We start from the raw sequence: 25,228 nt of genomic DNA, 5'->3' as shown, positions 1-25,228 counted from the left end.
ACAATTTAAATATCAGCAATATTAATGTTTTCCTCACATCCCTATACAACATGCATAGACTCATTACCATGCACCATTGTATGTCAACATCAAAACATAGTATTATGATGTTGAGAATCTGTGGATGTATATAGTTTGACAACAGGTTATCACAATTCCCACTTCAGGGCCCTAGTGTCAATAACACTAACCATTACTAACTAAACATATGGTCAACTAATTGTAGGAATGCAGAAATAGGGGAAGTAGGTGAACTTCAGGTCATGATCAAGGACCGAATTACTAGATCGAAGCAGCCACGCGTCGAAGCAAATCTAAAACTAGAGCTAAATTGCGCATACACATATACGCGACCTTAGCAATAGCTAATTAGCTAGGCCTATAGCTAATTAGCCCAGCTATATAACATGCATGCATGTAAGCAGTAGTATATTATGCTGATTTTACTGAGAGGTTTTTTTTTAAATGCACTATAATACTTTGGAATTTGACTAAAGACCAAGGTTAATTCGTTAGCTCACCTATAGCATATGCGAGTTCAAAAGGTCCAGTATATTGGTATAATTCAATGATTCATTGGAATATACATGTATAAACAGATATTTGTAGTATTATTATAATCATTAATTATAATTAATTTCCATAGTATTACAGTATGTGAAATCATTTTGATATAAACCAAAATTATTCAATATTCATGTAAATAGTTCTGTGCAACTTTGATCATGCGCTATTATAGTGCGACTTCCTAAGGTATTTTGCTACATACCGGAAGTAATACCTACATGACCTTTAACCCCAATGACCTTTGACCCAATGACCTTTGACCCCAATGGATGTATGCAAGTAATGTCATGCTATATTATAATTTGTGGAATGTCATTTAGTATTTTTAGTAACAGAACAGAAAATCACATCAGCCATAATGACCTTCGTATGACCTTTGACCTCAAGGCTAATGCATGTGTCAAGTGACGTCATCTTGCTGTGTAATTTGTGTAAGGAGTAGCAGTTTTAGTAAAAATAACAGGAAACATCATTTTTGGCCATATTGACCTTTCCATGGCCTTTGACCTTGAGTTGGTCATGTGACATTTGTGCCACCAGCTATTGGACCTGATGACCAAGTAACATTGTTGTACTATATATATTTGCGACAGCAGCAGCATTTAAGGGAATTTGGTCATATACCGGAAGTATCCCTTAATGACCTTTGACCCCAATTCTGGACAATAACTTTTAGACACTGGGTATAGCTGATGCATGTACCCAAGTGCCATCATTGTGCTTTGTAATTTGTGGAAGGAGTAGCATTTTTAGTGAAATCACGTTTTTGACCATTGACCGGAAGTGGATGACCTTTGACCTGAAGTTGATCATGTTTCATTTGTCCCCCCACCCAATGGTCCTAATGACCAAATATGGTCAACATGGCTCAAAGCATATGGCTACGGTGGCTCATTATAAGATTGACAGAAAGAAAGAAAGAAAGAAAGAAAGAAAGAAAGAAAGAACTTGACAGAAACAGACCTTAGCAATTTTGCAAATTGCTAAGGAACTATTTTGTGCTCGTGGCCTAACAGGCTTGTATTATGCAATGCAATTCGAACTCAAATACACAGTTTATGACATGAATTCGATAATGGTAATCCAAGTAAAATAATGTTGTAATGCATAACCTTCAAAATACTGCTTTTGTCTAATTGTCGGACATCCTCTGTGTTATTTTTTGATATTAAAATTTAATCATGTCTTGTGTATGAACGCTTTACTGCCAGCAGTGCTCAATGGGCACTTAGTATACGAGCTTATACGCACATGGTCTATGCATTCATATGAGGCATGTGTATATTTCTTTGTCTGGTAAATGGTAAACAGAACTAGCAGCCCGGTCGTATCGGGAACCAATACTTTCTGTACTCTACGACCGGGCTAATTACGTGGTCAGGCCACGCCTCTAATCCCGGTCGAATGAAACGTAAGCTGAAAATGGGCGGTCCAATTTAGTGAGTATGTCGTTCGAGTGGAATAAAATAAGAACGAGTGAGTTATTTGCGCTGATTGGTTAAAACAGCCAGTCACTCGCATTTTAACCGGACGACCGAGAAATTTCCCGGTCGACTGAGCCCACTCGAATTCTGATAGCTATGGCTTACGATACGTGTCCTATACCGCCTGAGAAATACGTTATTACCTACCATTTTTATGACAGTATTATAATTAAAGACACAGATAAAAAGAATTTATCGCGTCTGACGTCATCTGTCAATCAAATTCGAGCACGGTTTGTTTACAAGTGCCGTGATGATGACTTGCTGATCGCGGATTTATAACCGGGCGCCTTATTGTTAACTTTGCACCTTTCGACATGCAAACCATCTCAAAAGTTAGGTCTTTATAGTAGGAAACTTTTATAAAAGGAGGCACCATGTCCACCATGCCTAGAAAAGCTGCTTTTTGCCTTGTAAAAGTACGTAATTTTTCGCCATTTGCTGCTATTCCTTTTCTCCGATTAGCACCAGATAGATCGGTCTTCCTTTTACGCGCTGATTAACCTGTGTAAACCAATCAAGGATCGTAATTGACAGTGACATCAGACGCGATAAATTCTTTTTATCTCTGTCTTTAATTATAGTTTGGTTAATTTTTCTTGTTTGCTAGCAAGGAATGTGAGAGTTTACTGCGATTAAAAAATGCCTCTATGACTTTGAAATATCTTTGTTTTATGCAAAATAAATTTCTTTGCTTATCCTGACTTCTTACGCTTTCGGTGCAGACAGTAATTGCTTAATGTATTAAAGGACATTTTTTCTGACATCAAATGTCACCCTCATAATAGTATGCTATGGTATTACGTGCTTTCACAATATCCCTTTTAAATCATGTCTGTATTTTGACTAAGATATTCACCTATGGTATCCCTAAAGATAATGTGAAATGTTTATACGTCTGTCTATGTTTTTTACGTTGTTTAAATAAAACGAATACAAAAGAATATGAGGAGGAATAATAAGTATATTTTAAAGCTGTTAGTTTACATTATAGCGGGTGAGAGCAATACAGTAAGACTATTGTTTTGCAGTTTTCGGGCATCAGGTATAATTTCCTCGAGGATGGGTCTGTGCTTCAATTGGAGAATTGAAATTGAAGCCCTTTGTTATTTCAGAAATTTCTAATTTCGCTCAAACATCCCTGAGAGATTTCACTTCGCTCTCAATTTCCTACGCCAAAGAAAATGTTTGTAACTTGTTTTGATGTTTTTGTCACAAAACACAGGTAAATAAACTAAATTAAAGATTAAGTGAAAATTAAAACTGTCTTGCTCACATGAAAACGGAAAATATGTTTTCATTAATTCAATGAAGAGGCATCATGCACTAATACCAGTTGTTTAAGCAAACAAGTCTGCATTTCTTTGAAAATTTGCCCCAAGAAGAACATTTGTTTTCCAAGGTTGTATCAAAATAAATATTCATCATGCTATGTCAAATTAATCGGTGTCCAATAAATTTGAATCCGAAATGATTGAGTATAATACTATTTACAAGTAAATGTATGTATCACGGTTGTTTGATGTGGTTATGTATTTAGCTTTTCTAACAAAAAACTTTATATAATGTAAAATTCTAGACCTTGACAACACCAACAGCTATCACACTAATACACATGAATTTCAAAGGTATTTTTAAGATAGATTTCCGTTTATACAGCCTGTCTCAAAAAAAATTGTGCAAGTGAAAAGCGCCCTCTTTGGCAATTAGAAAATACCGTTGTGACATGATGCTTGCATCAACGTCAAGGGCACAGTCTCACCTCTCAAATACCGTTTGTTCTGTTCAATTTGCTTTTTTAAATCTCGAGATATGTTTAGTTAACAACGAAAGGGTAAAATCACAATTGTGCCACTTTTACTCGGGAATAGGGCTATACGTGTAAATCAATGATAGTTGATGTTGATGCGTCTAATGCACTCCCATCTTCGGGCCTCGTGCATTAGACGCATCAACATCAACGCGTGTGCATTATTTTGCCTAATTTCATTAATTTGTCAAATTTCATGAAATTGTCTAAGTTCATTAACCTATGAGTGTGCAATATTTGTTTGTCTTTTAACATGTCTTGAGTGACAAAGAAAACAGTATTTACCATGATAAAATCATTAACATGCACATGTATTTAATTTTACAGCAGAATATGAAATACAGGGTGTAACAATAAATTTTATACAATTGCATTTTGACTTCTCAGGAAAAAACTAAAAAAAATGTTATATGCAATACAATTAGTATTATCTTGGCTACAAGAAGACGTTTAGTTGGTTTCTTTACTAGCTTGGGTTCAAAAGTTATGTCCGATTAATTAAAACGTCCAGAAAACGTGTTGGGCCACTTTTGCCATGTTTGCGCACATCAAGTTTGTACCGCGTAGATATGCTTATCGTGCATTTAACATCAAGAACTGACACAAAAGAATAATAAGTCGCGTTTCTCCATATAATTAACATGAACTTAATGATAATATGACATTCTTTAAAATCTATAAATCTAAGTCATGGAATTTCTTTCAAATTATCTTATAAATAAAGTAATTTCTCATATCCCTGAGATATCGTTGGTAAAACTGAGAACAGTTTTTGCATCCATAAGTACAAAACAATAGGATTTTGAAATTAAGTTCAGCTTGTCTTCTAGTTGTTCTGGGCGACCACTAATGCCAGCATTTCTGTTAACAAATTCCACATGCTTCTCATAGTTATATGTAATTGTATGCCTTGATGGAAGACATGAGTTTGGAAAATGAGCTATAAACAATCTTATGGTTTCTGTTTGACTCCATGTGCTACCGAATGTCACAACCATAAAAATATGCTCTTCCAACGTGAATTGGGGTTGAAGTTGTTGAGCTGCAGCCACGATTTCTAGTAAATGAGGTTGTTAAGTCAGTGATTAGTTGTGACTTTCAAAAACTCAAGGAGATATTCTATTATGTAATCATTTCTACCACTTCGAATACCCCTATCATAAGAGCATCGTCCATGGTTCCAACTCTATTCAGTCACTTTTGTAACACTAACAGTTTAGACAAAAGTGGCCCAAGCGGTTTTAAGACTAGGTTACATAATTGGCCATATCTTCACTTTTATACCGTCGATTGTATTGAAACAAAGCTTAGCTGGTGGCTAAAGAAATTATCTTGATAGACATATAAATATCAAACCAAAATATAAGCGGCATACTTGTGTCATTCTATTTTCAAAATTGTACACATTTTATTGTTACACCCTGTATATAATATCTTTTAATTTGTCGTAAGTGGAAAAAGAGAATCATTATACCTGTATCATGATAAAACAGTAAAAACAATTTTGTATTGTTGTGTAATTGATGCATTCTTTTGATTTCACGAATGAACTCTTGATAAACTTGATGCTATCATTCATTTACATGTACAGCCCCCTTCCCTAGTAAAAGTGGCACAATTGTGATTTTACCCTTTCGTTGTTAAGTAAGCATATCTCGAGATTAAATCAAGCAAATTGAACAGAACAAACGGCATTGGAGACCTAAGACTACCCCCTTGACGTTGATGTAGGCATTATGTCACAACGGTATTTTCTAATTGCCAAAGAGGGCGCTTTTCACTTGCACAACTTTTTTTGAGTATGTATATCAAATCTTCTTTTTTTTGTGCTTTTTTGCGGTTATTATTATTCTATAAATTGTACATTTGTTCACTTCTTGAGCAGTGGTCAGCCAATCTTATCCTTCTCAGTTTGATTATCTCACTTATCTTAAGGATTTCCCCATACAGATCCGTGGTTTTTAGCTGCTGATTCCAGTGAACGTTAAAGATTTTGAAATACCTGTAAAGATTGAAATACCATGAAATACAAGAAAATGAATATGGAAAGAAAGATATCAAAAATAGGTAGCTACGAACATTTTCAAGCATATAAATACGCTTAGTGTTAAATGAAGATGTCCCTACTTTTCAGTACTAAGTACTTAGGCTAACCGCATACGGTATCTTACAGTTATTTAGAAGATGTCCGCGCTTTCGCTATGTCGAATATACAGGGTGTATCAAAATTAAGTATACAGTTTGAAAAATGCCGTTAGATTAAAAAGTATTTTGTCTGTGGTCGAAATTCTTTAGTTGATAACTTAATCAGCACCCTGTACAGTAAATTTCACTATCTCGAAAATGAAACATGGTTACTTGACTTGTTAGGTCAAGGGTTAGGGTTAAGGTTAGGGTTAGGATAATGGAGAGAGTTAGATTCGATGTAGCGAACCGCATTTCAAATTCGACATAGGAAACATTCGAAAGAGCAGGCACTAACCATTTGACTTTTTATTTTAAATTTGCAACTAAGAAACGTTCACTTAATGAAAAGCTTCAAACTACAGCACATTGTTATGAGGTTGTTTCAGGCAGATGTTATTTTTTCACTCGTTAATTTGAAACTTAATACGATGTTCAACTTAATATTTTGTTATGTATTCATTTTACATGCTGTACTCACGGATGTATGGCATTGGATTTAGTTTTAAGCCACAGTAATGTAAATACAATACACAGATGCAGGTGGCATAAACGACATCTTCAGATGAGGATCGCAATGGATTCTTTTTACATCTGTCATATGAGTTTGCATATTGGTCTGCAGGTCACAGACACAGAGGGAGTGATTATGTGTTGGATAAAGTTACTTTGGGTATTAACATTCGCTCGCCCCCCAATGGCCAATAGAGTCACCTTTGTCGTAGAATTTGGGTGGAAATGTTTTTATGATGGGGCTTCTCTAGTTATTAGAAAGCGAAGAAGAGGAGAGAAAGGGAATGAATATACAGATAATATGAAAAGGGAAAACAGAAGAGGAAGAGAAATAGGCAAAAAGAAAATGGGGACACAGAATTGGACGAGAACAATCTACTTAGATGAAATTTACATACTCCCTTACATAGTCCCGCTCACCAGGAGCTACGTCCCTGATTGGTAATTATCTCATATGTGACCGTACAGCACGAATGAGCCGTAAATGTCCTCAATTGTATTCTGAGTTACTAAATGAGATACACGTAGCACCAAATTGAAATACCTATGAATATGACCTTCATGCCCATTTTACACTGTAACTCAGAATACAATTGAGGACATTTACGGCTCATTCGTGCTGTACGGTCACATATACAGCATTTGAAGCACTTTATACAAGCTTGAGTCCTTGTTTGCACAAATGCTTTATGCGTCAAGATATTTTATGGCTAAAATGCATCAATACTAATCGCTTAAATGAAATTTCACTACAATATCATGCATTTTGAGAGATATTCTATTACTGGTAAACAGGTGAACTATATTCAGATAAAGCATGAACATATTGAAATAATGAATTGTTGTTATGTATTAAAATGACAACATTAATATTGAATTTTAGCTTATATTTTGTACATAATACGTATTTTTATGCATATAAATTTTGATCAAGGTTCTTCATTTAAGGTAATATTTAAGATAATCATGATTATATCAAGGAGTATCGGGTTGTCAATATGGAGAATATGAGATCCATTTCTCTGTTGGCTCGGTATTTCAAGGTCATGATTATGTTCACTTTCATTCAATATATATATACATGTATTAAGCAAAATGTTTATAGTAGTCTATTACATTAGGCTTGCACTTTTAAGGGTCGTGATGCTCATTCAAGATAAGATTTAATCAAAATATTGAGCAAACTATGGAAGTCTAAACAAGATTATTTGTTTGTTTAAATAGTCAAGAGTGGATCCAAGCCTCCAAAAAATTTGCATTTTTACCTGAATGAGAAAGGCTTCTACTATTAAAACATCTCTATTACATATTTTAAACACGGATTTTTAATTGTCACTGCACAGACATTTCATCTTGTTGCAAGAACGTGCCTTATATTAAAATAGCCAGTGTGTCATAGTTTGTAATTGATCAAAATACAAATTGATCCATTGGTGACTGGTTTTATTTTGGAAATATGTGCTTATTTAAGGATCTTGCGGGAAGTTCGCGTTAAAGCTGGCAACCAAATTATTTTGGTTATTTCGGGTATGCTGAATTGTTCCCCCCTAAATACTTTTTAAAATAAATCGAAAAATATTTGACGAAATGCAAACCTGTAAAAAGATATGGGTAGCCTTATTCGTTTTACACATGTGGACCAAATTTCAGCGTCACTCGTCATTGCGTTCAGTCACAATGGTTCATTATATAAAAAAAGAGACCGTTTTAAACAGTGTTAAAAGTTGCATCTATAGGACTCAATTCTCAAACAATACAGTAGGCCAGGGATGTTCATGTGTTTGTAAAAGAAAACTTAATCTTTGGCATTCTTTTTCTTCTTTTTCAAAAGCAAAGCAGGTGTTCAATTCTTTTCTTTTTAATGATAAATGGCTGAGATGGAAGGGATATCTTTGGGCCCATGTTAATGAAAACACAACACTGCAAGAGCTAACACGAGCAATCCAACATGTATGGAACAACATGGACCAGCAACGGGTCCGGAATTTAATAAACAGCATGCGGCGACGTTGCAATGCACTTGTCAACAGTGCAGGAGGACACATCCCCTACTAAACATCTAGACATCTATTTGGTTTATTTATTTTGTTGTTCACTTGAATTTTGCGGGCTACAATGCATTGTGCTAATGAACCACAAATGAATGAATGAATGAATGAATGAATGAATGATAATGATTTTTCTCTCTTTCTCTTTCATTTTTATAAACAGGTTATCACTATGCAGAACAACGACGAGTCGATTACAGTTCCATTTTTGCCTCATACTATAGATGCGAAGACAGGAACAGAGGTAAATCAAGACTACCACTAGGCCTAATGCTAAATAATATACAGTGCGCAAAATAATTAAGGTACCAGTTATATTCACCCCTGTACGTCATAAACAAAGACAAATATATCAAACTTAAAACAAGCAGCCAATACCTGTACTCTTTACTCCTGTGCCTGTATTTAAGATCTCATTTGTTGAAATTGATTGCGAATTAAAGAAACGGCGATCTGACACCTAATTAAGGAACGAAATCAAAAGTTGCACTCTTATGTTCTAATCAATGAAAGCACTATAGTTTCAATGTGCTATTGAACACACGTCGCTATCTTGTTTGAGAATGCTCTGTGTACAAATTAATAGGGCATGCAATGGAGCAAACTGCATATTTTGAATTCGCATCTTCCTTGGGATTTTGGATGATCGTGTCTTTATTTTGTTACGAGTCGTACTGACTCAAGGCCAAAATCACCTTTTACCCGAACTCACACGAATGCACAACACAAATACAGTGTTTGATTAAGCTAACAAAATCTAAGTCTTTAATTGAAAGCAAGTATGATTGGTACATATAATAACAATTGCATATACAATAAAATCACACAATCACAGTTTTATTCTATCAGTACTTAACCAGCGGTCTTCTTGTTGGTGATCCTAGAGTTCTTGGAATGTTCTGGACGACTGATGTATATATCCTTATTCACTTGTCCTGCGAAAATTAGCGAAGTCCATTGTATACTTGCGTTAATAAATATCCTTGCGTATGAAATCCTCACACGAAATTGATGCTGCTTTCTGCAATAATATATCTCCTTGTGCTGCTTTCTCCAAATATTTATCTCCTTGCGCTGCTTTCTCCAAATATCTATCTCCTTGCGCTGCTTTCTCCAAAAATGGTGTTTCTTTCACCAATCGCTCTTTCTCCAGGGAACATGCTTCTTTAACACTGCTCCGCTGTATTTGACAGATGTGTGGTTTTCATAAACCCAGCAAACTCCAGCAATTCGACAGAAGAACTTTAATCCTTTGATGAGGAAGAGCACATTTGTGTACTCGAAATCTCCTTCGTTGCTGTATTAAAATAGCTCAATTATTGGCTATGTAAACTGGTTAAAATGTACTTCTTTTTTGAAGCACGAAGACCATCACACACATGTGGAGTTTTACATGACATTCTGTAATCAGCAAAATCAAGCTCTCACATTTTTATATTCCCAATCTATTAATAGACCATTCTGTCACATTTACTTCCAGGGGGAATTTCCGAAATGATCTCCATTTCACAATCTAAGGGATTTTCCCAAGATTAATTATACACATTAACCTTTCACATTACATCACTTTCTGGGGATTTTTCCTGTGGTACAATACACTGAACTGGGGATTTGCAAGTTCCAAACATAGATCTGACTTTGTTTACAATAATTTGGAGGGAATTCCAAAATGACTTTCCACACCAACTCTTGCAAGTACATGGGGGTATCCCATCTAATGAAATGCTTTCAGCTTGTAAACAAAGTTAAATAATTAAATTAAATTACTTAGGGCACATCACAATTTCTTAAACGATTTCAACGAATGATGTCCTAAAAATGAGCTAAACGATGATGCCGGTTCCAATTATAACATATCGGTCACAGAGGTGAACATACTGGTACCTTAATTTTTTTGCGCACTGTTGAGCAGAAATCGTATACATTTCGCATTTTTAAAAAACATCAAGCGTGAGTGCAAGTGGCAACGATACAAAGATCTGCATACGAAATAGGGCAGCGAATAAAACTTCTAATGTGTTCAAAAGAAATCAATACTACCACTAATGCTGACTATAGCGGTTGAAATCGTATGGATTTCGCAGTAAACATCAGTAACAAGTGGTGCTTGTTGCAACTAAACAAAGATATGAATACAAAATAGGACAGCAAATGAAGTTTTCTAATGTGTTTAAGACGTGTTGGATGGTAGGAGCCATATTTTTTTCCAGTTTTATGCCATTTAACTAAAAGGCTGCAGTGTTCTTCCCTAATATAGTTTTCGGGAGGGCGGGTTAGTGTAGTGGTCTTCTCACTCGCTTCTCACCACTGTGGCCCGGGTTCAATTCCCCGCGGTGCCACATGTGAGTTTGGTTGCCGATCCATGCTCGTCCTCGCAGGTTTTTCTCCGGGTGCTCCGGTTTTCCTCCTGCTTCTAAAATCGGACCTCTTCCAATATCCCTGTCCCGTCATATCTGGAGGCATCCCTTGACTTTAGTAGCCTCTGAGCACTATTGGGTTTAGCCTGGCTTCGGCCGAATGTTATATATATAAAAAGTTTGTTTTACACATGGAGACCAATTTATAGCGTCACACATCATTGCGTTCGGTCACAATGGTTACTTTTGTAAGAAAAGAGGCCGTTTTAAAAGTTGCACCTGAGCAGTCAGGTTTTCTTTAACAAACACATGAATAGAGCTGGCCTACTGTATTGTTTGAGAGTTGACTCCTATGGACTCATATGCAACCTTTAACACTGTTTAAACTGTCTCTTTTTTACATAATAAACCATTGTGACTGAACGCAATGACGTGTGACGCTATCATTTGGTCCATATGTGTAAAACAAAGAAGACTACCCATACATATTTACACCTTTGCAGTTCGTGAACTATTTTTTTGATTAATTTTAAAAAGTATTGAAGGGGAAGTTGTGGACCCTATAATAAATAAACTCAACCCAGAAAGTATCGAAACGATTATAGATGAAAAGATATATCGGGATCTGAAATATATAGCAAAAACTTATTTAATGTATATAAAGCGCAGCTTTCTCCTGCGCATTTTGATACCTCTTTTGTTGCTCTACGATATCATTTGGTTGAGTTATGGGCGCTTGAGTGGCTTCAAGTCGGATTTTGAAAGTTGCACTTAGCTCCTATTCAAGCCAAATGCATTGTACTGTGACCAATAAATGACCATTGCCTTTGTCCGCCAAATTCAAATGAGTATGTGTGTCGCGTGTTGGATAAATTGATTCCGATTACCATCAATATTGTACTCAATGGTCAACAATGGTAGGCATAAATCAATATGAGGTTGAAGTCAGATTATCTGACAGGGTAGGACAGGGAAAGGTGTCCAGAGTAACCAACGATGGCTGAATTGAGTCAAATGCAAAGAGGGAGAATTGTTGGTTTGGTAGAGGCAGGCTTTTCGATGCAAGAGGGGGTGGATACTCTCGACTGACCTGCAAAGAGCCCTGACCTTAATCCACTAGAACACTTGTGGGACACTCTTAAGAGGGAAGCTAACAAGGCAATTAAGCCTGCCACCACCTTAGAAGGCCTTCGGCGCATCCTGCTCAGGAAATGGCGAGACATTGACCAAGGAAAGATAAGACATCTTGTTCAGAGCATGCGACAACGAATCCAGGCAGTGATAGACAGTGATGGTGGGCACACCAAGTAATGAGATGTCAGCAGAAAGAGTTCATGAGATAAGTCAGAGATAAGTAAAGGGTAGCAAGTATTGAAGTTGTAAGTCGAAGGAGTAAAATAAAATAAAGGTCATGGTTAAGTAAACAGAGCACATCGGTATCCGTTGTCTTGATTTTGGGTGGGGGTGGGGGTGTGTATTTGGCTTGAATAGGAGCTAAGTGCAACTTTCAAAATCCGACTTGAAGCCACTCAAGCGCCCATAACTCGACCAAATGATATCGTAGAGCAAAAGAGGTATCAATATGCGCAGGAGAAAGATGCGCTTTATATGCATTAAATAAGTTTTTGCTATATATTTCAGTTCCCGATATATCTGACCATCTATAATCGTTTCGATACTTTCTGGGTTGAGTTTACATTGATAAAAGAGTCAATGAAACCAATAATCGTCCTCCCAAAAACATGCACACGGGGCAGAAATGATCTTATTTATAGAACTCACACTGGACCGACCTCCTGTGTGTCATGGGTCATGCTTTCCTCTGACCCGCCTTAAAAGGTCAAGACAAGCACTGACTCTACATAGAGTTTAGATCGTCTACATTCCGAACATGTTGCAACATTATGAATACAAAATAGGGCAGCGAATGAAGTCTTCTATGTATTTAAAAGAAATCAAGACTACCTTTAATACTGATGTATTTAGTTTAAACCGCATACATTAAGGAGTACACATCAGTAAACATGGGTGCCTGTTGCAAGTTTACAAAGATATAAATATAAAATAGTACGGCGGATAAAATATCACTAAAATGAGGGTAAAGGATGGATCTACGTTTAGCTGAAGTCATTTGGGCGTTTTTATGCCGGCTGAAAAACCTTAGGGGGTTGTAGCCTCGTAGTACTAAGTTTATAAAAGCAGAATTTGATTTTATGCATTTAGTAATTCATTAGCTTTCTAAATAATTTTACATTACCGAGATGGAAAAGTAGTCGAACGATACCGAAATATTTAAGTAATTAGTAACGCAGATGTAAAACAACAGCAAAAACACTGGTGCCCTTCCAAGTATATACCTATAATAACAAAGCGGATGTTATATTTTGGAGACAGATATTTCTTATTGGTCTGTAACATCACATTAACGGTTGTACCATGAACAAATAAATAACACAAAGTATCGCCTTTTTACGCAGAAGACATTTTACTGTCAACATGTTGGCCACAGTAAAATGCCGTATTTGTCAGTAAAAAAACAGGGCAGACTATGTTAAGATGGGCTATTCCAGTTGAAATCCATACACCCTGTATGGAAGAGATGACCTTAAACTTCCACACAAGGAGTGTGAATTTCAAATGTGGTTACCTGAATGGGTGATTCCGTTTGGAATCTACACCCCTGTTTGGAAAATTAAGGTCATCCTTTCATTTCTTATAGTAGTATGGATTTCATCTGGAATAGGCCAATCTATATGCACTGTATTTGGAAATGCCATAAAAATCCTTTCAAATGAGATTAATAATTTTTTCGCTGCAATCTTTATTAAAATGTTTAATTTTAAAGACTACTACCAACGTGTTTTGATAAGCAATCCGGCTTAACGCACGCGTCCATTAAATACTATAACCAAATATGTAGCTATATTAATTTTTCAAATCATTTTAGCTATCAAATCCCAGCTATAAGAGCTTCATATTAGTTGCAATCGGTTTGTACTTTCGAAGTTCAATGTAGACACTAAAGGGCTTTGCAATGTAAACTTAAATCTAATACGTGATCAGATGTTAAGAACAAACGCAATAATTTACAACGTATGCTTGAAACGTCATCCAATAACAAGTAAAACCATGACAACCTAACATATCCAATATTTTAGAGTGAATTTTCGTTTTTCAAATGCTGCAAACCTGTTTCTGTACACCAAATTTTTCACGACGCATAACCACGTACTGTATTCCCTGAAGTCAAACATTTAGTAGCATGACACTACTAATGAAATCCGAGCCTCCGTTTGCCACTTTCTCATTTACCCCTCCTTCAAGCTATATATCTGATCCAATTATTTGACTTATATAGTTAGCATTTTGTAGCCGGTAAGGTTATCTTTCAAAACATTTCGAGGCTTGATATTAAACAAGTCAGGTATTGGAGGGAAGGAAATAGAAAACAAGGAGTAACGCGATGCCAATCCTGGTTAACCCATCTACGCAGGTAAAAGTTCATCCCATATCAAGAAATACAATTTCGAGTTAAAATTATTAGCATTTTTGTGTTTTGGTCATACTTTTGTACATGAAAAAATCATTAAAATGAACACCAACATACCTAGTTTCAAAGTGGTTATTGATATGGACTTTCCATGTATTTGTACTATTTTGTGAGATTACCACAGTCAAAAACAGACGATAAATCTATATAATTACTTTACCCCTCCCCCTTCCCGCCACATACAATTCATACGTTACCACTTGCCCAACCCAAGATAATGTTATCATAGTTGAAGATTTATATCTTTATATGGTGATTATTTTATATTCTCTGTCAAATCTGTTGTTTTTTTTGCCAACATAAACATTGTTGAGTTTATTGAGTTTTATGCCTTATCGATCGCATGGCTGTCAGTAGGGGAGGTTACTTTGTCATACAAAGCGGGCATGTATAGATAAGAACCTTTTAGCAACATTATACAACTGACAAGAAGATATTGTCGGTAAATTTAAATTTTCTCAGAATCAGGTTTTATATTAAAGCAGCCGCATATGAAACATTTCCCTTCAAAGCATTTCTGCAACATGCTAAAGCTTAGAGCACTTTAGAAAAAATCCAAGGCACTGTTTCCTTTTCTTATGAAGTCTTGCGAATGTTTATATGGCCGTGCTTCACTTAAAATGTCGTGAATCAGGATTTGACTGAGTGAATGTATATACCAAAAAAAAAATTATATCGAAAGTGTTAATGATATGCTATCAGTAAGAATCTGCTTAATATGTTGAAAATCATGATCTAGTTCACCCAATGCAGCACATCTTAACTTAAATACTTATACTTATACTTAAATAATGAAAATTATTTGAATAGCAAAAAAAACCCAACAGAATGCGTTATAAGAAATATCTGCTACTACCTTAATACTATAACTATATATACATATATATTATGGCAAAAACAATTCGAATTTCAACATTGTTTAAAAACATCAAATGTTACCCGGAGGACAATCATGTATTTAGAAGGGTTAATGTTAGAAGGCCCTATCTGTAATTGCTGCCAGGTGTCATATTTCTGGATGTGTACATACAATACAGAATACAAAAGTAGTAAATGTCTATAGGGCAGCCTTTGCACTGAATCCCTTGATTTATTACTCGTAATAATATTCATTTCATTCGCCAATGGTTTCATTTGAATAATTCAAGTACCAGCGAACGTTTCCATTGCTCGAGGTAAAGCCAAGTTACTATTAATAATTAAAGCGACATAAATTAATGTGCCAACATAAAGTGCAAATTTTAAATTACAATCCGTATTTCTGATGACGATTTATGAAAAAAAATCTTGAGGATATAACAAAAAAACTGTCATGTATATACCGATTCTAATATTAAATCAAAGAGAATATTTATCTTGAATAAGAATACGTTCTTAAAATGTTGTACTCAGTTTGTGACGATTTTTGTGCATACTGCGGGTCGGAGAGGAGCATGAAATATCGGGGTTTGCACTCAAATATTGAGGCTTGATATAAATTTGATATTTTTATCCCCAACCCCCTCGCGCAGTAATAAAATCACCTGCTTTTGGGGCGTTATTCCCGCCTGACTGACATCGTCAGACGTCAAAATAGTCGTAAATCTCAAAAATCTCGTCCTACAGTTTGATAACAAAATAAAATGAAATGACTAAAATTAACAAAAATATGGCCACTGCAATCCTTAAAGACTTATGACAACCGGTTGCCCGGTGCGTGTTACAACTCGATTATAAAAGATTGTTAAAAATAAATGCAAATTTTGTTGCAGGACGGGGAAAGGATTCATTGTACATGTTACTTATTTTCTTTTTTGTTCTTTATTTTTACAGAGGCCGAGTACATTATCAGTTTATCCCATGGATCAGTATGATCCTGGGTACGACCCAGGATATGATCACGGGTTTGAAGATGCAGGATATGACCACACTGTTCAGCCTAAAGATTACTGGTGTATGGCCTTAAATGTCACACTATTCTGTTGTCTACCTCTGGGACTACTTGCACTTGTCAAATCTAGTGATGTAAGTTCAGTAAACATGTTTTGCAGAGTGTGGTAAAACCATGAATTCCTACATGATTCAGGTATTTCTGAAAAGTTTGTTTATTTGCGTGAAACAAACCATCCAAGTGAGCCTGTATGATATGTTGGATGTGTGTTGGGATGTAGGGTTTGTATGGAGTGTGGGTTGTGTTTGGCGGGGTGGGACGTAATGTGGTGTGTAGAAATGGGTGAATGAAGTGGGGTGTGTATAGTCTATGGGGTCTATGAGATGTGGGGTGTGTGCGTGGATGTGGGGTTGTGGGAGGGAGGTGTTTGCACGCGTTATGTATGACAATGCGAATACCTCTTGGGATGCGTTAGTAAATGTTCCGTGTTACGGTCATATTGTTTTGTCAATATATTATCTTTTTCATTAGTGTGATGAAAAGGTATAGAGACCGTCAGCGTGACGTCATATGCCGCCATATTGTGGGTACACGCTGTGATGGTCGTTCGATCTCCATGCGTGAGCAGCAAAATCACCGCGTTGAGGCGCGATAACAGCTGCGTGGCAAGCTGCGCCCTGCGCGTAGTGTCCGACGCATGAACACACATATCATTTGTACCCACAAGATGGCGAAAGGCTGACGGCCTCTATTGCCGGAGACGGTAAAACACTTTGCTGTCAAATGTGTAGCATATGTACAGTACATGTAGTTATAGTGTGTGTATTTGGAAGAAAATTTCATATGACATGGGTTTTATTAGTTAGTTGACTTTATAGACAAAGCTAACACCACTGATGGTTTTAAACTTAATCTGAGCTTTTCGTGTTGCAAATATTTGTCGGGTATGGTACATTTACATTGTTATCCAAATTGTATTCATAATGCGCAGTAGTGATATTGAGGTAATAAGTGGACAGTCTTCAATTGGGGTATGTGTTTTTGTGGTAAATATTGGTGTGTTGGGTTTGTTTTCTGTATAAGTTTATGACAAAAGTGCGATAAAAATGTATTGCATGGAATGGTTGGAAGTGATTGTCATTTTCACTGAATTTACTGATTTACCGAGTTTATGTTTTCATGACGATCACATTACACTCTTAAACGGTCTACTGATAAAATAAGATTGTGCACGATTTTCTGGTCAAACTTAACACGCTTAAGAAAGAATCGTGTGAGATCTTATTTTACCGGAATAGTTATAAAATAACAGTCATACAATATCATAATGGATGAGTAATATACAGAATTCATGTAAAATGAGATATTGTACAAAGCAAACGTCTGGTACACACAATTTGTGACCTGCTCAGGTTTATCGAAAGCCATTAAACGATCGTTTTGTGAAAGTCACACCAATTTCTGCAGATTATGTTTGCAGATTGAATATACGATAATGTAATGCTGTAAAGCATCACCTTCCATCTCCCCATCACCATTTAATACTTTATTCATTACTTATTATTCTTTTAACATCATACGATACTTTTCTTTCACAGGTCCGAGCACGCTTCGCTCTCGGTGATAGCTTAGGGGCTCACTTAGCCAGTAAATCCACCAAGACTTTTTGCTACCTTGGAATAGTTATGGGCATCATACAATATATTGTTGTAGCCGTATTGATTGGCTACTATACCCTTAGGATTGAAAGTACTTTGGCGACTATAAGGCAACAATAATAAGGTCCATATTTTGTATATATATTTGCAGACTTTTGATTGAAGTCACTTATTCTGCAGATTTTGTGAACTTAATAACTCAGCTTCAGATGTGTGGCCGTGTATGATGTTCTGTGATATATAATGGAATCTTTACACCAGCGTTGACTCCGTTTTGGACATCGAGCAGAGTACTGTGAGGTTATAGTACTTTTTTCTTCCTCGAGTTAGTGACGTCACGTGAGCATACCTTCTAGTGATCAAAATGTCACAAATTGACTCTCGATGTACACGCACGCCAAAATTAAAGGTAAGAGTTACAGACGTGTCAAAGGTTGAACGTTATTACTTCGGACAAACATACACCCCTGAGCATGCTGAGATCACTCCATAATAAACAATTTATACGGGTATGGGATTGCATTTTGGCCTGCAATTTCCAACAAGTTGCATTTTTGCAACACCGGAAACCTCTCAGAGATCAAGTTCTTGGGTTTGCGATAGAAACATGATTATGCAACTCGTAACTGCTATAACAACAAGCAGTCAACAGATAATGCGGTTGAAAGATTCTTGCCCACGTTGAGGAGTTTGGATTGTCTCATCATTGAAAAAAGCATTTCGCGTGGTTGCGGTCAATCCTCGTTCTGAGATGTCTGTCAATTCTTGAAAATATTCCTTTGCCAATACTTTTGTACATGATCATCTGGGTGAAATAAGGGAATTGCCTGAAGACTGCCATCACCAAGAAAGGTGTTTGCGTCGTTTTCCTTACCCATACCTTTCAGAAGCATTGCAATCAAACATGATGAAAATAAAGGACTTACGTCGTGGCTACGAACCCTGTTAAAGTTAAATCATGGCTTATTAAGTTCAGTGTTTTCTTTTTGTTTTATTTACAGCGTGCTGGTTCCATATAGTCTATCCAGAAAGTACCATAGCCACTCGCCTAACCATGCTAGCCGATGCACTGAAGGCAATGTCAGGAGGGTGAGAGTTCATAAGGGTAATGTCGGGTCGAATGGTTCCAACAATGCTGGACTTAAGATCATCATTTTTAAACGCATGAGTGTTCGGTAACTACAGCTTTAGTCTCCCCGCCTTCGCAACACGGTAGTTTGATTTCACTCACTATGTTGAGTGACTGGAATCACACTGACGGCGGAGGAGGATACTAGGAGATCGATGGTCAGACGGTCTAATTCTATCAAGCATAATTATAATCACCGCCATATTCCATCGATATACTACAGAATATATTGTATGCTCAATATATCAATCATCATCATATTATATCGATATACTACAACATATTATTTAAAGTTGTAAACCTGTTAACAAATATATTTTTGTTCTAAAGTATTATAGTAAAGAGACATCGGTCTACTCTAATTAAGATTTTCGTACATTTTTGGGCAAAGGTTCAAGCCGGGTTAAAATTAACCTTAAGAGTCTAATCTTTCTGATTAACCTGGCTGACATTTCTGAAAAGTGACGCAAGCTGAGATAATTTGGGTTGAAAAATGCAGTTTTGTGATTTCCCCCTTTTTTGTTGACCAAAAATGCCCATTATTAAAACAGATATAACTTTGAAAGTAAATATGGTATGAGCATCGATTTTAATTCAATTCTTTTCTCACGAACAATCGTGATTGTGATGCGACGAAATACATCTGTCGTGGAAAAATGTAGAGACTTCCAGCTTTTGTCCATTATTGTTTTAAGAACAATAAAACTCCTCACATTGCAAACCGATTCAATGTATTTTAGGTATTCGAAAGTAAAAATCAAACCATTTTGCTTGGTAGGAAATATTACATTTAAAACTCCAAATTTCTTAAAAGTCCAGCCAACTCTTCCACGCCTCTTTATTTTCAAATCCACACCAATGAAGTATATAATTATATATATATATAGCTTTACCTCCCGTTTGAGAAATTTAAATCCCTCCATCTTCCGTATACATTCCGGGAATATCATATTAATGTTTAGCAAATGCATTACCAATGAGATATTTGATCTAATCGGATCAATATCCAGCACGAAATTTCTAGAAATCATTAACAAGCCTTGGGAGCTCATGTTGAAATATATAAAACCCAAATGACTTTTATATTACTACGTGACTTAATAAAAATAATGTCTTTTTATATATACCATATATTTCTGATGATTGCAATAGTTTTACCTTTGTGCCACATCTAGGTTAATGGGATTTTGATAAGGTGATTTTCATTAAATGCAAAAGCAAAGTATTGGTAAGAAAAAATATTTTGTACGTACGTCAAGAATGACCGTTTACCATTTTTTATAGTAGTAATCTTGATCATACCAATTGCTTGCTTACAAATGTGTGAATGAAGTATATGGTCTCAACAGGTATATATTACATGTAGATGCGTTAGAATGTAAAAGATATATCGTTTTTGCTTAAAATAATGGGATATGCATCATAGGCGTAAACTAGAAGAAAATTACTGAGGGGTTGCGATTCCTTACGGCTTGGTGCTTACGCCCGTCTAAAGCTGAATTTATACTCCATCGCTGAGGGACGAGCGATTGGTTTCTAGCCAATGAGGTAGCGCAATTTTTGTTGTGTTGGTAACACAGCTCCATCCCTAGGGGGCATAGTCTTGAGGAGAACACCTCATTGAGGAAGCTTTTGGTGCATCCTAAACACAAAATTGACCCACTAGACAAAACTGATTGTATCTACGAGATACCTTGCCAAAATTGTGAATGCAGTTACGTTGGTAAGACCGGCCGAAAATTGAACACCCGGCTTAAGGAAGATCAGAAAGAAACGGACAAATTGGAAAGAGGCAAAATCAATTGGGAAGATACAAAAGTATTATAGAAGGAGTGTGATGCGAACACTTGCTTCATCAGAGAATCAATCTGGATTCGTAAGAGAGGTCCTGCCGTCATGAACAGTGACGAGGAGCCTACCATTTAAGTCACGTGTATGACTCTATCCTCAAGACTACGCCCCTAGGGATGGAGCTGTGTTACCATCAGCAAAGAGGATTATGGGATACCAATCACTCTGAAGAAATATGTCATCCAAGACATACGAAACTGTTAGGTCACTAACTCATGGTTTAAGTTGGGTAAAAGATATCTGGAATAAGTGACATTATATATGGAGTTTTCATAGCTATTGAACATTGTAATTTTTTTTAAATATCAAATGAGCGTTCAAATTTAAAGAGCATACGTCTTTTGACACATTTGTTTTTGTAAACAGAGAATGGAATTTGAGTCTTAGACGTCAGTATGGACATTGAAGGCAAGTAACTGAAGCACCTGCGTATCCAGAGGGAGTATATAAATAGTATTCAACAATGCTCACAGCATCTTACTAATAATTTGGAATAAAAACATTGAAAATATTGATGGTTGACCGGACAATGACATTGCACATCTGTGTTTCGTTTTACTTCAATATCCTTTAAAAGGACTGTGTTTAAAAGAAGCACCATTTTGCACAGTGGATGGACGCCTTTGATCATTAATGCTACTTAGCAAATAATTTGGTGTCGTTCAGGAGTACAGGCACTAAAACTAATTTTCACAGATACCAAAAGATAACGACCCTTTACGTCCATATCAAAATGATGCACTTGTCGGCTGCTACATGTATCTCTTTTGACACAATAGCTAGGATTAAAAAGACTCATCTCGAGCGGAGGTCACTTCAAATCATCCTCAAGTCACATGGCTTAGGAATGCTCTCTGTATTATGTAAAAAAGGACACATAGCAGCCGACAAGTGCATATTTTGATATGAATGTACACCTAACATATAGAGGGTTTGTGCGCTAACTCTAACTAAAATCCTAGTCTTTATAGGATTAGGGTTATAAGGTTTATATTCGGGCCTTCATTTGATTTGTAAAACTATTATTGATTTGAACTATGTATTTTAAAATAGTTTGAAATGAACAAGACTAACAAAACATGTTAGGTTTGCAATCTTGTTGAATAAATGTTTTGTAGAACACTATTTTTTTTAATATTAAATGACTTATAGCTTTTTGAGCAGCGAATCACAAGCATGACTTGGTAGCATTATTGTAATTCTCTAATGGCATTTACTTGACAGCCTGAACGAATTTTATTTTCCTCTTTCAGATTCAATTCGACATTATCTACCGCGATAAAATCGTTAAACATCTATCAAAAACTAAAAGGAAAACGCCATGAGATATACGTGGCTACATGCGACTGACCGCTAGAATAAAAACCCGGAGGCTAACACGAATCACACCTTCTAAACTGGTTAAAAATACCTACAATAGTATGCATTTTACTTTGAATCCATCGTTTACTGGCTCTGAATAATTATGATACCTGCCTGATGGGGACAAATTAATGGAAATCTGACCTTCTTAGCACTAGCCATGCATATTACTTGTGAAAATTAGATTTATGTTACCAGGCATTCAAACTTTTGAATACGTACCATTCTTAAGAACCAAATATGACCTCAAACCCAATGTTGCATAAGTTCCGAAACTGTGTGCACCCACAAAGCTCAAATCCAGCCTCCTTAAATCTGCAATTTTAGGTGAATGCATTTCATTATGAGCAGCATGATATAAACTCGTGGAATGCACATTTTCTATTTAACAATTATTTTATACCATCTCCCGACAATTGATATTCCAAAAAATTCCAAAAAATAATTCAATCTCAAATTCAGATCGTTGTTTGATTCTGGAGGAAGGCAGTGTCACTCTAAGTGGGAATTGTGGACATTGTTTTGTATTGTATAATGATGTTAAATACATCAAAGTATAATTCTCAGAAAGGAAATGTTGCAAAGAATTCAACTAGTAAAAAGTACATTCTGACGACAAAAAGGAGCAGTTCTGTAGAAAGCGCCATATGTGATTTTCCATGCCATTTTTTGTTTACTACAACAACTTGCCTTAATATCCAAATATATGAAAACTGCATATTTATGTTCCAAAGCCACAAAACTAAACAAAAAAGTTTTAAAAAATCTTCGTATTATATGGGTCAACAAAAGTATGTCTGAAATTTCTCACTGAGTGACCCTGTGTGGCCAAAGCACAACAACAACAAAGACGACAAAAGTAAACAAACAAACAAAACCCAAAACATCGCTTTGGCTTTTGGTGACCTTTTATTGCTTGTTAAAAAACAAAATATCCATGTATTATTTCAAATTTTCATACTTTGCCGTTATGCACACATTTACCACATCACATTGTAATATAATACATAATTTTTACTCAGTTCATAACCCAACACCCCTCCCCCGTTCACACATACAGGCCATATACACGCTTTGTGCTTTAGATTCTTAAATTCCCCACATAAAAGTTGTTGATAACTATTTTCCATGTCCTCATTTATTTTCTTTACTCTATAACCTCATTCCTTCTTACAACCAATCTAAATGTGTTTAGTCAGTTCATTGACACTAATTGGACTTTGCCGCTAGATTACATTGTCAATATATTGACACTAATCGAACTTTGCCGCTAGAATTCTCGAATACAAGATTAGTTTATATCCTTTTAAGAGACAGGTGTTTCTGAATTATAACAATGTTGCCTGAATTCATGATCAAATTTAACTGATAATTGGTCATGCTTGCAGGGACGGGCGGTGCAATTTGCATTTAAGTTACATTATCTTGTGCATACGAGGAAAGATATCTGGGAAGAAATGAATAGTTGTCATTTGTGCTATCTAAAATTTAAACTGATACACTGGGGAAACAATTTTTTTTGGTTTTTTTTGAGAAGTGGTATTTTAGGTATCAGCGCACATTAAGGTTACACGAAGAAACGTATAAAAAACGTATAAAAGACGTATAAAGTTGTTCTCTAAAACCGCGTTTTCTCAGCAATCAAATATCGCAGTGAGTCAAATGTTGGTGCATGGATGTATCTTTACATTATTTTTGTGTGTTTATAAAAAATTTAGAATCCGTTTGAAAATCCTTCGTTTAAATCATTTTTACGCACCATGTTCACAAGATCAAAAACACGTTCCATGCAGTTTTTTCAAATGTTCGCTCCGTATAAAACCACGCCGAGTGATTGTTTTCTCCTTTTTTGTATTGTACTACAAATCGATTAAAGAAATAATGTTGCCATGGGGAAGAACCAAATACAGTACCGATTAAATTTAAAAAGCCCGTTTTGGGGGAACATTTTCGAGAATCTTGTCTGAGAAAAAACTGTTTTGTGAAATTATCGATATCTTGATAACGGGGCGTTAATTTAGACATCTGAATACCTACATTATTTCTCAACATTCTGCCAATTGCTATCCCATTTGATTTTCACTCCAAAATAAAGAAAAAAAAAAAAAAAACGAGGTTTTTCCTCCATCACTTCGTTCAAAATTTCAGCGCCGACATGCGTGTTTATTCTAAGAGCCATTGTGCGGACGCGATTGTAATCATTAAGTAATTGCATCAATAGTTACACCCGGGTAGTTACATATCCGCTTCGAGAACAAGAAATTTCGTAAGCTGATGTATGGTCGAGTGGATAGGGCGTTGGACTGGGAATCTGTTATGAACAATTTTTGTGGGTTCGAGTCCCCGTGTGGCTGAATTTTCTTTCCTTTTTTTTTTTTTTTTCTCATTTTTACTTTCTTTCTTTCCTCTTTTTTTTTCTTTTTCTTTTTTCATTTTTTTATTTCTTTCTCTCTTTCTTCCTTTCTTTGTCGTTCTTTTTTTTCTCTCTCTCTTTCTTTCTCTTTTCACTATTTCTTTATTCTTTCTTGCTCCTTTCTTTTTAGTTTTATTTGATTGATTCGCTGACTGCAGTGAATCGTGATTGATTGTTTTTCACTTTATATAATTCAGAAATTTGTAGGCCTGCTAAGTCTGTCTTTTTGAATATTCTTCCCAAATTCGATTTGCAAATAGGCCTAATTGCTTTTTGATACTGTTGTTGATGTTATATTTAAAATTTATAAAATCCTCATGAAAATTGCCGAAAACGGCTTGTGCCCCTCCCTCGGCATCCGACCCGGCATGCCGCCCCTCATGGACACCCCCGCCCGCCCCCGACTCACACGAGCTCCGGGCACGAGCTAAG

At 36.0% G+C, this 25,228-nt stretch overlaps 1 protein-coding gene across 2 annotated transcripts in view; it reads left to right on the top strand.

Moving 5' to 3' along the window:
* Nucleotides 1-22,177, top strand: part of LOC140166260 (proline rich transmembrane protein 1B-like) — a 57,946-nt gene extending 35,769 nt beyond the window's left edge. For both annotated transcript variants that reach the window (XM_072189667.1, XM_072189666.1), the window contains exons 2-5: nt 8,770-8,850; nt 16,326-16,517; nt 17,982-18,450; nt 19,043-22,177. In XM_072189667.1, coding sequence (XP_072045768.1) covers nt 8,779-8,850; nt 16,326-16,517; nt 17,982-18,161 — 444 coding nt within the window. In that variant the 5' untranslated portion in view covers nt 8,770-8,778 and the 3' untranslated portion in view covers nt 18,162-18,450; nt 19,043-22,177. The remainder of the gene's footprint in view (nt 1-8,769; nt 8,851-16,325; nt 16,518-17,981; nt 18,451-19,042) is intronic.
* The last annotated feature ends 3,051 nt before the right edge of the window (nt 22,178-25,228 follow it).

Source organism: Amphiura filiformis, chromosome 12 (genome assembly GCF_039555335.1).
Source record: "Amphiura filiformis chromosome 12, Afil_fr2py, whole genome shotgun sequence".
Classification (NCBI taxonomy): domain Eukaryota; kingdom Metazoa; phylum Echinodermata; class Ophiuroidea; order Amphilepidida; family Amphiuridae; genus Amphiura; species Amphiura filiformis.
This window is presented reverse-complemented; position numbering and strand designations above follow the sequence as displayed.